This window comes from Rousettus aegyptiacus, unplaced genomic scaffold (genome assembly GCF_014176215.1).
Source record: "Rousettus aegyptiacus isolate mRouAeg1 unplaced genomic scaffold, mRouAeg1.p scaffold_m13_p_14, whole genome shotgun sequence".
Taxonomy (NCBI): Eukaryota; Metazoa; Chordata; class Mammalia; order Chiroptera; family Pteropodidae; genus Rousettus; species Rousettus aegyptiacus.
In genome coordinates, this window is record NW_023416289.1 from 39,390,037 (window position 1) to 39,404,687 (window position 14,651).

The 14,651-nt window shown below is 53.4% G+C and overlaps 1 protein-coding gene and 1 pseudogene across 3 annotated transcripts in view; both read left to right on the forward strand.

The window, feature by feature from the left end:
- The window catches only part of RYR1 (ryanodine receptor 1), a 106,321-nt gene that overhangs the window by 88,807 nt on the left and 2,863 nt on the right, over positions 1-14,651 (forward strand). For all 3 annotated transcript variants that reach the window (XM_036231615.1, XM_016165252.2, XM_036231616.1), the window contains 12 exons: positions 1,920-2,261; positions 4,754-5,563; positions 6,155-6,219; positions 6,805-6,958; positions 7,891-7,977; positions 8,983-9,234; positions 10,094-10,224; positions 11,874-11,916; positions 13,051-13,181; positions 13,296-13,356; positions 13,745-13,891; positions 14,136-14,270. In XM_036231615.1, the coding sequence (XP_036087508.1) occupies positions 1,920-2,261; positions 4,754-5,563; positions 6,155-6,219; positions 6,805-6,958; positions 7,891-7,977; positions 8,983-9,234; positions 10,094-10,224; positions 11,874-11,916; positions 13,051-13,181; positions 13,296-13,356; positions 13,745-13,891; positions 14,136-14,270 (2,358 nt within the window). The remainder of the gene's footprint in view (positions 1-1,919; positions 2,262-4,753; positions 5,564-6,154; positions 6,220-6,804; positions 6,959-7,890; positions 7,978-8,982; positions 9,235-10,093; positions 10,225-11,873; positions 11,917-13,050; positions 13,182-13,295; positions 13,357-13,744; positions 13,892-14,135; positions 14,271-14,651) is intronic.
- LOC118611507 lies at positions 14,450-14,568 on the forward strand (annotated as a pseudogene).

The following is a 14,651-nucleotide window of genomic DNA, read 5'->3' on the forward strand; positions in this document are numbered from 1 at the left end:
CCCCCCAACTTTTAGATGTCTGGAAGAGAAGATTTCAGTAAAGGATACTGATCAGTCAGAGAAGGTATTTAAAAAAAGGAGGGGGATGGAGTGGGTAAATGGACAATGACAAAGAGAGAGCAGCAAATCATGAGTCCAGGACTCCATGGAGGGGATGGAGTCCCAGGCTTCTGCGGCATGGGGCGGGGGGCGGGGGGGGGGGGGAGGGCGCTTTTAAGAAGAGCAGTGTCACACTGCATTATAAGGGTAGGAGGTAGTTCAGTGGAGGGAGGGCAGAAGGTAAGGAGTTCCTGTGTGTGATCATGTCTCCTCGCTCTGCGGTTTCTAGAGCCCTTTATAATTTGCAAAGCATGTTACTCATTTAGAAAGCATTTTGCAAAGTTCTTGGCTACAAAGCACTTTTCAGAGACAGAAAATTTCGCTTTTGTTCATACCCCAGAGCGGCATTTCTGAAACTGTATGTTGCAACTTACCTGTGGGTCATGAAATTAATTTAGTCGAGTCATGACCAACATCTTTAAAAATAAAATAGAACATTACAGAGTGTGTTGCACAGCGTTAAGTCAGAGTTGTGTCATGAAACCTTTTTTTTTTTTGTAAAATGTATTCTTACTGTAGATGTGGTCAAAACATTTGAAAAACTTCCCTAGAGAACCTCTTGCTAAAAGTGCATAGGAGATCAGCACTAGAATGTTCAGTGAAACTAGAAATGACCTCAATGTGCATCATCAGGAGGAGATAAAAAGTGTTATATATTTACAAAACAGGAATATTACACAGCAGTGAATTCATTTGATCTCTATATCAACATGTGTAGCTCTTGAAAGTTGAGTGAAAAAAGCAAGTTTCAAATTACATGATTATAATAAGAATTCTTTAAAAAAAAAAAAAAACAGGACACTGTGTGTGTGCGTGTGCGTGAGAGAGCGAGAGAGAGAGAGACAGACAGACAGACAGACAGACAGTGATGGGATATAGGTAGTATATGTTTGGAAGGATATACCAGCTCTGGGATAGTGGTTACCTTGGGGGAGGGGGAGGGGCGTGGACCAAGAGAAGGATACAGAGGGCTCCAATCATACCTTATTTTAATTCTTAAATATATAATATTCGAAAAACATGTCATCATGAGCATTTGTTAACTCTGGATAAATGGGCATATGACTCTGTTCCCAAGTGACATTCAGAGGCCTCCGCTGTATCAGGTGTCAATTATATAGTTGCTGGAAATGGTGGTATTGGGGGGTCCTTGGGAATGGGGCAGAGGTGGTGGCTCGTATCAGTCAGGGCCCTAGCCTGGAGGCAGCTGGCCTGGAGGGAAGAGTAATAACCTAACTTGGAGATAGAAGTTGCTGTGTGGACAGGGCTGTAGGACCCACCTTGCAAGGGACACAGCCAGCACAGAGAGGGAGCCAGGGCTGGGGAGAGAAACACCACAGCTTAATTCTCCTCCTGCTCCCTGACCCCAACTGGATGGACCCCATCTACAGCCAGAGGGCCAAGAGCGTCTCCAGTGCAGACCATGGGTGCCATCAAGTGGGCGAAGGGGGGAGGAAGGAGGGGTGGATCGCGGGCCTGCATGGGCATGTCAGGATGGCACATGAGGTAGCATCTCTTGCCACTTGCTACCCAAGCACTGAGTTTCATCAGTTCACATGGTAATCTCTGAAAATGGAATGTGTCTTACAGTGGATGGACAGCAGCTCAGCTTTGTGGAAATGAAGCATTTCAGTATTTTAATGGTTGGCAAAGCCTTGCCCATGCCAACCTGCTGAGTGTCAGCCTTGGGTGCTGGTGATGTGGTTCTGGACTTTTCTGTCTTTATGAAAAGTCCATAGTTGTTTTAAGAAGAGCATGAGGCTCCCTAGGCCATCCCTTTGACCTCCAACCTGCCCTCCCCAACCTCTGCCCACCTCCAGGCCATGGACAGCCAGAAGCAGTTCACTGGTCCAGAAATCCAGTTCCTGCTTTCGTGCTCTGAGGCGGATGAGAATGAGATGATCAACTGTGAGGAGTTTGCCAACCGTTTCCAGGAGCCAGCCCGTGAAATCGGCTTTAACGTGGCAGTACTGCTGACCAATCTGTCTGAGCACGTGCCCCATGACCCGCGCCTGCGCAACTTCCTAGAGCTGGCTGAGAGCATCCTCGAGTACTTCCGGCCCTACCTGGGTCGCATCGAGATCATGGGCGCCTCTCGCCGCATTGAGCGCATCTACTTTGAGATATCGGAGACCAACCGCGCCCAGTGGGAGATGCCGCAGGTCAGAGAGCCTAAGCGCGTGCATGCTGGCTTCCTGGGACTTCCGGCATGCTCCTCGCACTCTTGGACCCCACATGGGGCTGTGCACACTTTGCACATCTGCTCTGCAGGCCTTGGTGGGCCCTTGCTCTCCTTGTGCAAACTCATGCCCACCCTTTTCTCACATTTTCTGGGCCCTGCTGTGCCCTTGCACGTCCTTGGTTCTCCCTTGCCCACCTCTTGCAGCCTTGGCGCACACGTGGATGTGCACCTCTTGTACATGCAGCATCAGTGTGCCCTCACTGTGGCTGCTCACACACCGTGCCCACCACTTGCACACTCACCCTGGGAACCCTTATAGTCCTAATGTAACCACAACCAAAGCCTTGCCCACGTACTGGAATACATTTAGTTATATTCCGTGACTTGCTCACCTTCTCGGCAGCCCCTGGTGTGCCCACTCTTTTGCACACTCACCTTGGGGGCCCTAGGGAGCCCTGGTATGCTGGCTAGCCCTCACCAGTCACTATATATGGCCCCAGGTCCTGGCACACAATGCCCATCACACTTATTCTGGGCCTACATGTGTGCACATCACTTGCACACTCAGAGGACGCAGCCCCAGCATACCACATGGTTTCCCAACTGTCACTCATTCACCTCTCACGTGCTCTCACTTTAGCCCTGGCACACTCATGACCATCCATGCATACTTAGATCACCCTCTCAAACTCCCCCACAAGGAACCCCTGTGTGTCCTTGGCAGCCAAGCCTATTCCTTGACCTGATGTGCCCTGTCTCAGCCTCCCCTATGCCCAGCTCACCCATGAATGCTCCTTACACACTCATTTGCCTCAAGAGTACACTCATAGGGCCCTGGCACACTCCTGTCCACCTTACACACTTAGCTTGAATGTGGTTCCCACTGCCCACTTTCTCACATTCCCATATGCCCCTCACACACCAATTAGTCCTCAGCCCTGCCCCTGGTGGCCTTCTGCCCGCACACATATTGCACACCGGCCTGCATACCCCTTGCATGCTAAGCCTGCCTACTCCTTGCACACCACTTGAACTCACACTTCCATTTCGTTCCTCAGATGCTCCCAGGCACCTGCACACTCCTCCCGCATGCTCGTGTATGCATCTCCTCACTTCATACTTGCAGCCCATGGGGCTTGTACTCCCATCACTGTTAACAATCAGGCCCCTCATGCCTCTCCTCATCAGACACCTGGCTCATGCACACTTGGGCTCATGTCCTACACTGAGCCCTTTCTTCATGCCCGGGGTGCTCTCGAACTGACTCCCTAGTCCCCCTTGCACACTCATGCCTGCCTCACATGCACTGACCCCATGAATTGTAGACCCCTCCCACACTAACACTACCCAAGGCGCTTGCTGGCCTGCCCCACGAGCCCGTGTCTGCCCCACATGCTCGCATACTTCCTAGTCCTCCGATGCCTCCATGCCGTCCTCACACCCACGTCCTCCCTTAGTCCTTGGTGCCTTCTCTCAAGACTCTTGCACGTTGGCCGCCACACATATTCTACAAGAAACCTCGAGTTTGCACACTCACCTGTGTCCCTTGGGGTACCATTGCACACTCACCTCCAAAATCTGACATAAATGTGGTTGAACCATCCTTGCACCCAGATGTCTGCCACATCCCTTTATCTGTGGGAGGCTCAGACTCACCGCTGGCCCTTCACACTCCTGTCCACGTGTAGGAGCTCTGCCCTCCCCTTTGCCGGCCAGGTGCTCCTCATGTGACATTCATTCCCTTAGTGTCTTTCCTCCAAACAGGCACTTGTTTGCTCCCCCCTTCCCACTCCACTTTCCCCTGTGGGTCACGAGTCCCTGTATGTCTTCCTGGACCTGGAGCACGTGTACAGCAGTGTAATAATAGTGGACACCAGGTGTGCCAGGCGCTGTTCCAATCCTTCAGCATCTATTAACCTTCACACCAACCCTATAACGTAGGCCCTGCTATCATCCTCCAGTTTAGAGAGGGGGAAACTGAGGCCCAGAGTGTCCGTCTAAATCACCCAGCTTCTCAATGGCTGACAGGATTCGAACCCAGGCAGGCTGGTTGCAGAACCTTTGCACTTAAGCACTATGCTCTGTCTCTCTGAGAGGCTAACATCATCAATTCTGGGCCAGCTCGTTGGGAATTTCAATCCCACATCTGCTACCCCAGCTGTATTCTCCGGGGCACGTGACTTTCTGGGTCTCCATTTCCTCATCTATAAAACAGAGTTAAGAGGCCCTACGGGTTGTTTGTAGGGATTCAAGGAGATGATATATGTAAAATGCGTGGTCCAAGGACTGGCCTTGTTCTTACGAGAGGACCACAGCAAGAGCTAGTATATATTTGCTATTAATAACAAAAACTATTACTTTGCTTTAAACTATTAAAATTCAATTAGTAAGTATAAAATTAATATTGCTATTAATAACGATGCGGCTGCTGCTCCGGTGACCCCTCGCGCCCCACCCCGCCCCCCGCTGCAGGTGAAGGAGTCCAAGCGCCAGTTCATCTTCGACGTGGTGAACGAGGGCGGCGAGTCGGAGAAGATGGAGCTCTTCGTGAGCTTCTGCGAGGACACCATCTTCGAGATGCAGATCGCCGCGCAGATCTCGGAGCCCGAGGGCGAGCCCGAGGAGGACGACGACGAGGGCGCGGCCGAGGCGGGCGCCGAGGGCGCGGAGGACGGCGCGGCGGGGCCCGAGGGCTCAGCGGGGCCGGCGGCTGCGGGCGCGGCGGCGCGCGTGGCGGCGGCGGCGGCTCGGGCCCTGCGCGGGCTCAGCTACCGCGGGCTGCGGCGGCGCGTGCGGCGGCTGCGGCGGCTGACGGCGCGCGAGGCGGCGGCGGCGGCGGGCGCGCTCCTCTGGGCGGTGGTGGCGCGTGCGGGGGCGGCGGGCGCGGGGGCGGCAGCGGGCGCTCTGCGTCTGCTCTGGGGCTCCCTCTTCGGGGGCGGCCTCGTGGAGGGGGCCAAGAAGGTGACTGTGACCGAGCTGCTGGCCGGCATGCCCGACCCCACGGGCGACGAGGTGCATGGCGAGCAGCCGTCCGGGCCCGGCAGCGACGCAGACGGCGAGGGCGAGGGCGAGGGCGCGGGCGACGCCTCGGAGGGCGCGGGCGACGAGGAGGCGGCGGCACATGAGGCCGGTCCGGGAGGCGCTGACCGGGCCGTGGCGGTGGCCGACGGGGGACCTTTCCGGCCGGACGGGGCCCCGGGAGGCCTCGGGGACATGGGTGACACGACGCCAGCGGAGCCACCCACGCCCGAGGGCTCCCCCATCCTCAAGAGGAAGCTGGGGGTAAGAGCGCAGGCGGTGGGGGAGGGGACTTTGGGGTTTGGGAGAGATGGGGGTAGGAGGAACGAGAAGTGGGGAGACAGGCTGAGATACAGGGTTTCCCAGAGAGAGATGGAGGCGGAGTCCTGGAGAGAGGCTCCGAGTGAAAAAGGTGGTGGTTCTTGGGGAGACAAAACGTTATCTGGAGCCACAGAGCGCGAGAGACCAAATTAAAGGGGAAACGGGGCCAAGAACTAAAAAGATCCCAGATTAGGTCGGGTCGCTGGGAAAGACCCTCTGAGATGCAGATGTGACAGCAACCGCAGGCCCTCGGCTAGATGAGTGCGCCATGCGCCATGCGGTTGTCAAGGCCGTGAGAAGCTGAGGGAGAAGAACTCCATTTGGAGTCAGCCTGACCCTGAACAAGCTTGGGGAAGGCACTCTACTTTTCTGAGCCTCAGTTTCCCCTCTGTAAAGTGAGAGTCCTACTCCCTTTTCATTCTGGTGGGGGAAGAGTAAAACGCAGATGGCCCGGGGAAAATGACCCCAAAGACACAGAGAGGAGCCTCCAAGTCAGGGGTGGGGCTTGGCCCCTGATGCTTGCCCTGCCACCAGGTGGATGGAGAGGAAGAGGAAGTGCCTCCAGAACCAGAGCCCGAGCCGGAGCCTGAGAAAACTGAGTAAGTGGCTTTGGAGTCCAAGGGTCCCAGCCCCTATTACTGCCTCCCTCCTGGACTGGGAGCCTCCTGAGGTCTGGCCTGAGCCAGGAGGCTGTGTCTTCAGCTTCCCAGCCCAGGCCCAGCCAGAGGAGGGACTCTGAAAGGAGGGAGAAAAGCAAACTCTCTCTTGCCGCCAAACCTTTGCACAGCCTTCTCCGCTGCCCCTACCTCCCCCCATGCTTCATCTCAGTCTTCCTCATCCTCCCCATTTTGGCTGCATATCTCCTCTCCAGGAAGCCTACCTTGACATCACCCCCCTAGGTTGAAGAGGCATCTCCTCCAGGCTCCCACAACTCCCTGAGCTTCCCTCATGTGGGCCTTGACCGGACTTGGTTGCCACTGCGTTGTGGCAAGTCTGTACCTTATTAGATTGGAGCCCCATGAGGACAGGGGCTGAGGTTGTTTCATCACTATGTCCCCAGCACCATCTACACCTGGACCAGGCATGAGGGTGGGCCGCTGGTGCATGGCTTCGAATGAATGAATGAATGAACAAATGAACAAATGAATTGCCCAGGCACCTCCTCACTCTGTCCTGCTTTGCAGTGCGGAGAATGGGGAGAAGGAAGACGTTCCCGAGCCCGCGCCAGAGCCCCCCAAGAAGACAGCACCTCCTCCACCCCCTCCAAAGAAGGAGGAAGCCGGAGGTGGGGGCCTGGAATTTTGGGGAGAGCTGGAAGTGCAGAGGGTGAAGTTCTTGGTGAGGACCCAGCAAGGGCACACCTGTCCGCCCCAACCTGTTCTTGAGCTCACCTGTGCCTGGCTGGAGAAAGGGCAGAGATTTCCCAAACAGAGCCAGGACAAGGCAGCGTTTTCAGGGCGTCCCCACTTGCCTCCTCGGTCTCTTCCTGCTCACAATCCTATTCCAACCTCCACACCTTTGCTCATCTGAGACCTCCTGCCAGGCTTCCCACCCCCGTCTTCTCTCTGGAGCTAACTGCCATTGAGGCCGCAGCTCTGTACTTCCCAACATGGCCTATTTCTTGGCTGTCAGCCTCCAGGTTGGAGCCACCACACCAGCCCCAGCTACTCCTGTTGCGGGGACAACTCGTCTCATCCAGGCCAGGAAGAAGGGAGGGCAAAGCCCAGGGCTTCGCCTGACCTGTCTCCTCTCTGGGTCCAGCCTGACACAAGGGGATGAGGGAAACATGCTGGACAGAAGGTGGTTCAGTGAGAGTTTGTGGGAAGAGTGAGGGATGGAGAGAGAGGAGGAAGGGAGAAAGGAAAGTAGATGTGCTCTGCCTGGAGTAAAGCAGACAGGGAGCAGCAGAGCAGAGTGGTTGGGTGTGTAGACTTGAGCTTGACTGCCTGGCTTAAAATCCCAAGGTCTGCCACTCTTTGGCCATGTTACCTTGAGTAAGACATTTCACCTCCCTAAGCCTCAGTTTCCCCATCTGTAACATGGGCATATCAGCATGTCATAGGTTGTGGTGAGAATTAAACAAGTTCATGCAAATAAAGCTCTTAGCCTAGGACTTGGTCTAGGGTAAGCACTCAATAAATAGGTTGTGGGGCCAGGTATTAAGGCCCTGGGTGCTAGGATTGTGGGTGAACGATGGGATGAATTCTCTAGGGAAGAGGGTAGACTGTGAGCTCTGCTCTCTTTCTCTTTCTGTTTCTCTTTCATCTTAGAACTACCTCTCCCGGAATTTTTACACCCTGCGATTCCTTGCCCTCTTCTTGGCATTTGCCATCAACTTCATCTTGCTGTTTTATAAGGTGCCAATCATGAGAATCCAGGAGGATCTGGGCTGAGGGGTGGGAAGTTCAGCCCCCAACAGGTTCCCAGGGCCCCTGAAGCTCACCAGACAAGGTGTTGTGCTCAGAGTTCCCAAGAGGGTTGCGGCTGGACACCTGGATCTTGGGCCCCCTGTGGGTGTGTGTGGGTGTGTCTGGTCCATGGATAGATGCCTGAATTCCTATGGGAGTTAGAACAGGGATCCAGTTCTGGGTTCCCTGCTCAGCTCTGCCACTTGCCAGCCCTTTACCCCTGGGTGCAGGCCTTTGCCTCTGCAACGCCTGATTCAGTTAAGCTTCTTGGCTTTCATGGATGCTAAAGAGAAATTTGTGGGCATGAGGAAATGGGCAGCTCATGGAATGGAAGGAAAGGGCTAAGAACCAGGCCTCCTGAAGGACAAAGACCCTTGGGGTCTTGCCAGGGACCTAGATAACAGGACAGAGAGACAGTCTAGCAGAGTGATCAGAGCATGACTTCTGTGAGATCAAATCCTGACTCCACCATCTGCATGATAATTAAGCAAGGTGCTTAACCTCCCTGTGCCTCAATTTCCTCATCTGTAAAATGAGATAACAGTATCTGTCTCTTAGAGCTGTGGGGATTAAAAGTGGATTAACGTGTAAAACACTTAGTACCTGGTATACGGAAAATGCTATATAAACTTCAGCTACTACTAATTATAGTATCAATGTTAATATTAGTGGTCAGCCTCTTTAGTGCTCCACTATCAAGATGATCAGTTCTGTTTTCAGTTCCTGTTACTCAGTTCAGCAGTCAGATTCCCAGGACAGAGTCTGATTTGCTAGCTAGCCTCCTAGGCCCACCCCTCAGTCATGATTGACAGTCTTGCCACAACTATATCTGACAGGGGCCCAGTCTGACCTTAAAAATGGAGGCTGTTAATTTTGTTAGTGGGTTCTGGATATGGCAGACCGGGTACCAGGACACCAGGGTCCTTGTCTTGACTGACCTCTGCTCCCCTTCAGGTCTCAGACTCTCCACCAGGGGAGGATGACATGGAGGGCTCAGCAGCTGGGGACCTGGCAGGTGCTGGGTCTGGTGGTGGCTCTGGCTGGGGTTCAGGAGTTGGTGAGGAAGCAGAGGATGACGAGGATGAGAACATGGTGTACTACTTCCTGGAGGAGAGCACGGGCTACATGGAGCCTGCCTTGCGTTGCTTAAGCCTACTACATACACTGGTGGCCTTTCTCTGCATCATTGGCTACAACTGCCTCAAGGTGGGCCATGACCCTGGTTCTGGGCAGGGGCTTGTGTATTGTGGAGAGGGGTGTGGGGGCACTGGCCTGGGGCAGGGACTAGGGGACCTCACACAGTGGTTGGGATGGAGGAGGCCTGGAGTTGGGGGTAAATGCTCAGGGACTGGGTACAGGATTGGGGTCTTCAGCAAGGATGATATTCAAACTGGGAGCTGATGCGGGTCATAACTGAGGAGCCGAGTCCGGTGACTATGTTAGTTTCTGGATCAAGAGGCAAAATTTGTCATTGGGAATAGTGTTTTCTGTATGTTCATCAGTAGGTGAATTAAGATCTGTGGGGATCTGTGAAGTCTTAGACATAAAATGGGTGCTGGGGGGTGGCGCGCGGGGGAGGGGTTGGATTCTGACATCAATGATGCCTGAGGTTTGTGGTGCCCCAAAAGGAATGTTTTAAGAGTTTCAATTTAGATTCCATAAGATCTGACTGTTTTTTTTTTTTAGCAAATCTGGATAATTTATGATCGATGAACAGAGTGCTTTTTACTTAAAACTTGTGCATACACTGTTCCCTCTGCTTAGGTTGCTTGTCCCCACTTCTACCTCCCTTCACCTGCCTCTATTTTATTCATTCTTAAGGTCTGAGTTCAGACCTCTCTCCCTTGGGAAGCTCCAGGCACTACTTCTGGGCCCTTGCATTTTTTTTTTCCATCCCAGCCCTGACCCCTCTGCCCACGCTTTCCCATACCTCCCCTGATCCCTCCAGGAAGGCTTCCCGATGTGTGGGCTCACATGGCCTCCAGCAAGACCTCCTGACTCCTGCTGAGGCTGTGGTCTCCTGTGGTGCCTGATGCACACCCTTTTGCCTCCCTGCACAATCTAGGTACCCCTGGTGATCTTTAAGAGGGAGAAGGAGCTGGCCCGGAAGCTGGAGTTTGACGGCCTCTATATTACCGAGCAGCCTGAGGACGACGACGTGAAGGGGCAGTGGAACCGACTGGTGCTCAATACACCGTATGGGCCCAGCCTCCATCTTGGGGTGGGTGGGAGGAGGAGAGCTGGGCTTCCACTCCAGTCCAGGCCAGGGCCTCAAAAAACTGGCGTTCCAATTATTGCTGGCCCTGACTCATTCACCCAAGCCATGGTCTTTGTCTCTTAAACATAGCCACAGTTCCTGTGCATTAAAGTGCCCGTGTGGGTGCTGTTGACACATGGAGATTCCTGGGCTCTGGCCTTGGAGAGTCTGGTTCAGGGAGTCCAGGGTAGAGCCCAGGAACCTGCATTCTGAACCCTGCCCCCATGTAGGGTTCTCACCCAGCTGCCAGGAGTGGGAGATGTGAAGTCATTTGGTTTTTAAACTGAGCCCAGAGAGGGAGTAGGGGTGTGTGAGGGCAATGCAGTAGAACCATGAACCCCCAAAGTGCACTCCCAGCCCACTCCATTTCCCCGCCAGATCGAGTCCCATTTCACGTGTACATACAGCGGGGCGGCATCATTAGAAGGGAGACAGCTCTAGAATAAGAACACCAGGTCAGGTGTGAACCCTGGGTTGGCCACACCCTAGCTAGGAATTCTTGGTCAAGTCACTTAGCCTCTCTGTGCCTCAGTTGCTTCATCTGTAAAGTGGGGATAAGTAATAGCACCAACCTCACAAGTATCCTGTAACCATGAAATGAGTTAATGTATTTTCTAGGACATAGTAAGTCCTAGGTAAGGGTGGGAAGTTATTTTATTACAAGGCCTTGCCTTAGCAGAGGTGATGTGGGAATGAATGAAGCCAACCCAAGCACATCTTATGCTCTCATTGTCACCATCAAAGGCACTTTTAACTTATACACATTCAAGTACATGTGCTTAACAAAGAGAGAAGCACCTGTTTAAAATAGTGTCTGCCCAAGACCTTGATTTCTGAATACCATTTCCCATGAAAAAGAACCAAGCTCCTTGGTGAAGTGGCAGAGTTCAGGGCTGGGGAGGGCAAGTGCAGGAGGAGCCTGGATGATGATTCTGTTGTGTCAGAAAGCAAGGGTGTGCTCAATGAAAACTGGCGCTGTGCTGAGAGGACCTAGCCACCAGCTAGAGGGGCTCCTGCTGGACAAATCAGGAACAATGTGAGCATCAATTAAGGGTAGGTAGTGCCATGAATTGATGTGTTTCACATCAGATAGGTCTAAATCTATGGAGTCATTATAAATCTCAAAAAAAAACCCCAAAGTTCATTAGCCACCTTTGCAGGGTGCTAGGACATCAATGCGTCAATCAGAAAACTGGTAAATAAAAGGCCAGGATCATCAAATAAAATAATAAAACAGTGCGAGAAAGCACAGCACTCCCCAGGAGCTGGAGCAGGGCCAGGCTGCTGGTTCAGAGACCTTCCTGCCCTTCACACACAGGAGCCTCCTCATCCGAATGCAGGTCTGTGTCTTCATTCCTAGGCTCTGAAGGCAGGCCCGCTGCCCTACTGTGGTTCCACCAAAGATGGCAGTGTGGGTAATGGTTGGCCTGGGCAAACTTCGCCAGGCCTGAGGTCTCTAGAGCCTGACCCTGAGTGTGAGTGCAGGGTTCCCTGGGAGAAAAACATTGGGAGTTTTGAACCACCCTGGCCTGACTGGCGGCTCCTAGTCCTTCCTGCCCTACATCTTGTGGTCTCTCTCCCTTGGCAGGTCATTCCCCAGCAACTATTGGGACAAGTTTGTCAAGCGGAAGGTGAGAGGACATGGATGGGGAGGTGGCAGGGCTTCCTGGGGTGGGTCCCTTGCTGCCACCAGGCCATCCCAGCCCTATCAAGGACTTGCTTTGTGTGCAACCTCGGGCAAGGAGCACCTCAGTTTGCCCATCTGGAAATGGGTGTGATAATCACTCCTCCCTCTCTGTAATGCGATGATGCATGTAATGAGTCTAGCATCATTCCTGGTGCAGAGTACGTACTCAATATATATTAGTTTCGAGGGAGGAAGTGAGGCATACTCTTTTAAGCACACAGACTCTGGAGCCGGATTGCCTGCTTTTCTAGCTGTGTCAATCTGTGCCTCAGTTTCCCTCATATTCAAAGTGAGATAATATACACCTGACTCCACAGGGTTGCTGTAGAGATTATTATGACCTATTTCATGAACAGTATCTGGCATACAGGAAAAATTAGATAAGTGTTGACTGTTACCATCATTCATTCACTCAGCAAATGTTTATTGTGCACCTACTATGTGCCAAGAATCGTGTTAGGGACCCAGCAGTAAACATAAGAAAGTGGTTATGACACTCGTGTCAGAAAGAAGATGAACACATTTCTAATGTTCATGTGTTGATAGTAGAAGGAAAAACAGCAGTGAAGAGGTGTGTGTTGGCCGAGAGGTTGCTCTTTCACGTAGGGTGGTCAGGAAAGGGCACATTAATTAAAAAGGTGGTGACGGAGTGAGCCAGTGGAAATCTGGGGGAAGGATGTCTGGGAGACTAGCCAGTGCAAAGGCCCCGAGGCAGGAATGTGCTGGTGTATTTGAGGAACAGTGAGGAAGTCGGCGTCTGGAGCAGAGCGAGTGAAGGTGTGAGTGGGAGGAAAGGTCGCAGATGACAGGGACTCAGTTGTATAGGATTTTCGCCTACTTATCGAATAATAAGAAATTATCTCAACTAATTTGGCTAATGAATTAGCTGGACCTTTATCACTTTTGGACCCTCCTGAGGATCTGAACAAAGTTTTGGCCCATCCCTCCCCCCACACCAGGAAAAAAGGCACCCCCAATTTCTCACATAAAGTTCAAAGTGTCCCCAGAACCCCCCATTCTGGCCATGGCCCTCCCGCACTCCAGCCGTGTTTGCACGGCCCCACGCGCTCCCGTGCAGGTCCTGGACAAGCACGGGGACATCTTTGGGCGGGAGCGGATCGCTGAGCTGCTGGGCATGGATCTAGCCACGCTGGAGATCACAGCTCACAACGAGCGCAAGCCAGAACCACCGCCGGGGCTGCTTACCTGGTGAGCAGTGTGGACCCTGCTCAGGCCCGGGGCAGGCGGGGGCGTGGCCAGGGGCGGGCCTTCAACCTTAAGCATGGCGCCATGCACTCTCCCATCTCTCTCCCCCCACTCCAGGCTCATGTCCATCGACGTCAAGTACCAGATTTGGAAGTTCGGGGTCATCTTCACAGACAATGTGAGGAGGGGCCTGCAGGGAAGTGGCCCTAGGAGCACTGGGAGCTCCACTACCAGGTGTCCCTGACCGGGGACTGACTCCGGAGCCCCTGTGCACCTCTGAGGCTGGGGTACTCTCTGACCGACCCCCTAAGGCCCCTTGTTGCCCAGAGCACTCTTGAATTTGCAGACTATGCTCTTCGGTGGAGAGTTTCCCACCTCCCCCCAGGGTGGCATCTTTCCCAGAGTGCTCCCAGTCCTCTGAGTCCTCCCCAGCCAGAGATGGCACTCAAACCCTCAGAGCACTCCCAACCCCATGAATGTTCCTGGACCCCCTGGGCGTTCTGTTTCCCAGAGTGCTCCCCACGAACCCCTACATGCTCCCGACCCCCAACCCTGTGTGCCCACAGTCCTTCCTGTACCTGGGCTGGTACATGGTGATGTCCCTCCTTGGGCACTACAACAACTTCTTCTTTGCTGCCCACCTCCTGGACATCGCCATGGGGGTCAAGACACTGCGAACCATCCTCTCCTCTGTCACCCACAACGGGAAACAGGTGCAGAGAGGACCTGACATTGGGGTGTGAGCCCCACAGGGATGAGCTAAGCAGCCTGAGTAGGGGCGGAGGGGTGAGGGCTGGGAAGCAGGGGAGAAGGAGGTACAAGGCTGGGCCACAGAGCCAGGGTGGGTGAGAGAGGGCCACATGGGCTGCACCCAGGTAAGGACTAGGAAGGCTGGGTGGGGGGTGGTGGGGTAGAGGCAATTCAAGCACAGAGCTGATCGCCCCTGCCTGCCCCCAGCTGGTAATGACCGTGGGCCTCCTGGCAGTGGTGGTCTACCTGTACACTGTGGTGGCCTTCAACTTCTTCCGCAAATTCTACAACAAAAGCGAGGATGAGGATGAGCCTGACATGAAATGTGATGACATGATGACGGTGAGCCCCTCCCCCCAGTGCTCTGGTTGACCATTGCTGACCCTTAGTTTTCCCATCCATAAAAGGGGTTGATAATAGTACCTGTCTCGTAGATTTACTGTGAGGGTTTGGTGAGCTGATACTTGTGAGGTGCTTTGAACAGTACCAGGCACTTTATCGGTACTTGAAAAATGTCAGCCGTCTATGGCCATGCCACCCTGAACGTGCCTGATCTCATTTGATCTTGGAAGCAAAGCAGGGTCGGGCTTGGTTAGTACTTGGATGGGAGACCACCTTGGAAGACTGGGTGCTGTAGGCTTTAAAAAAGAAAAGAAAAAAATGTCAGCCACTGGTGCACTATTATCTGATCCTTTAAAGTTGTTATTATTAGAAAGGTGCTCA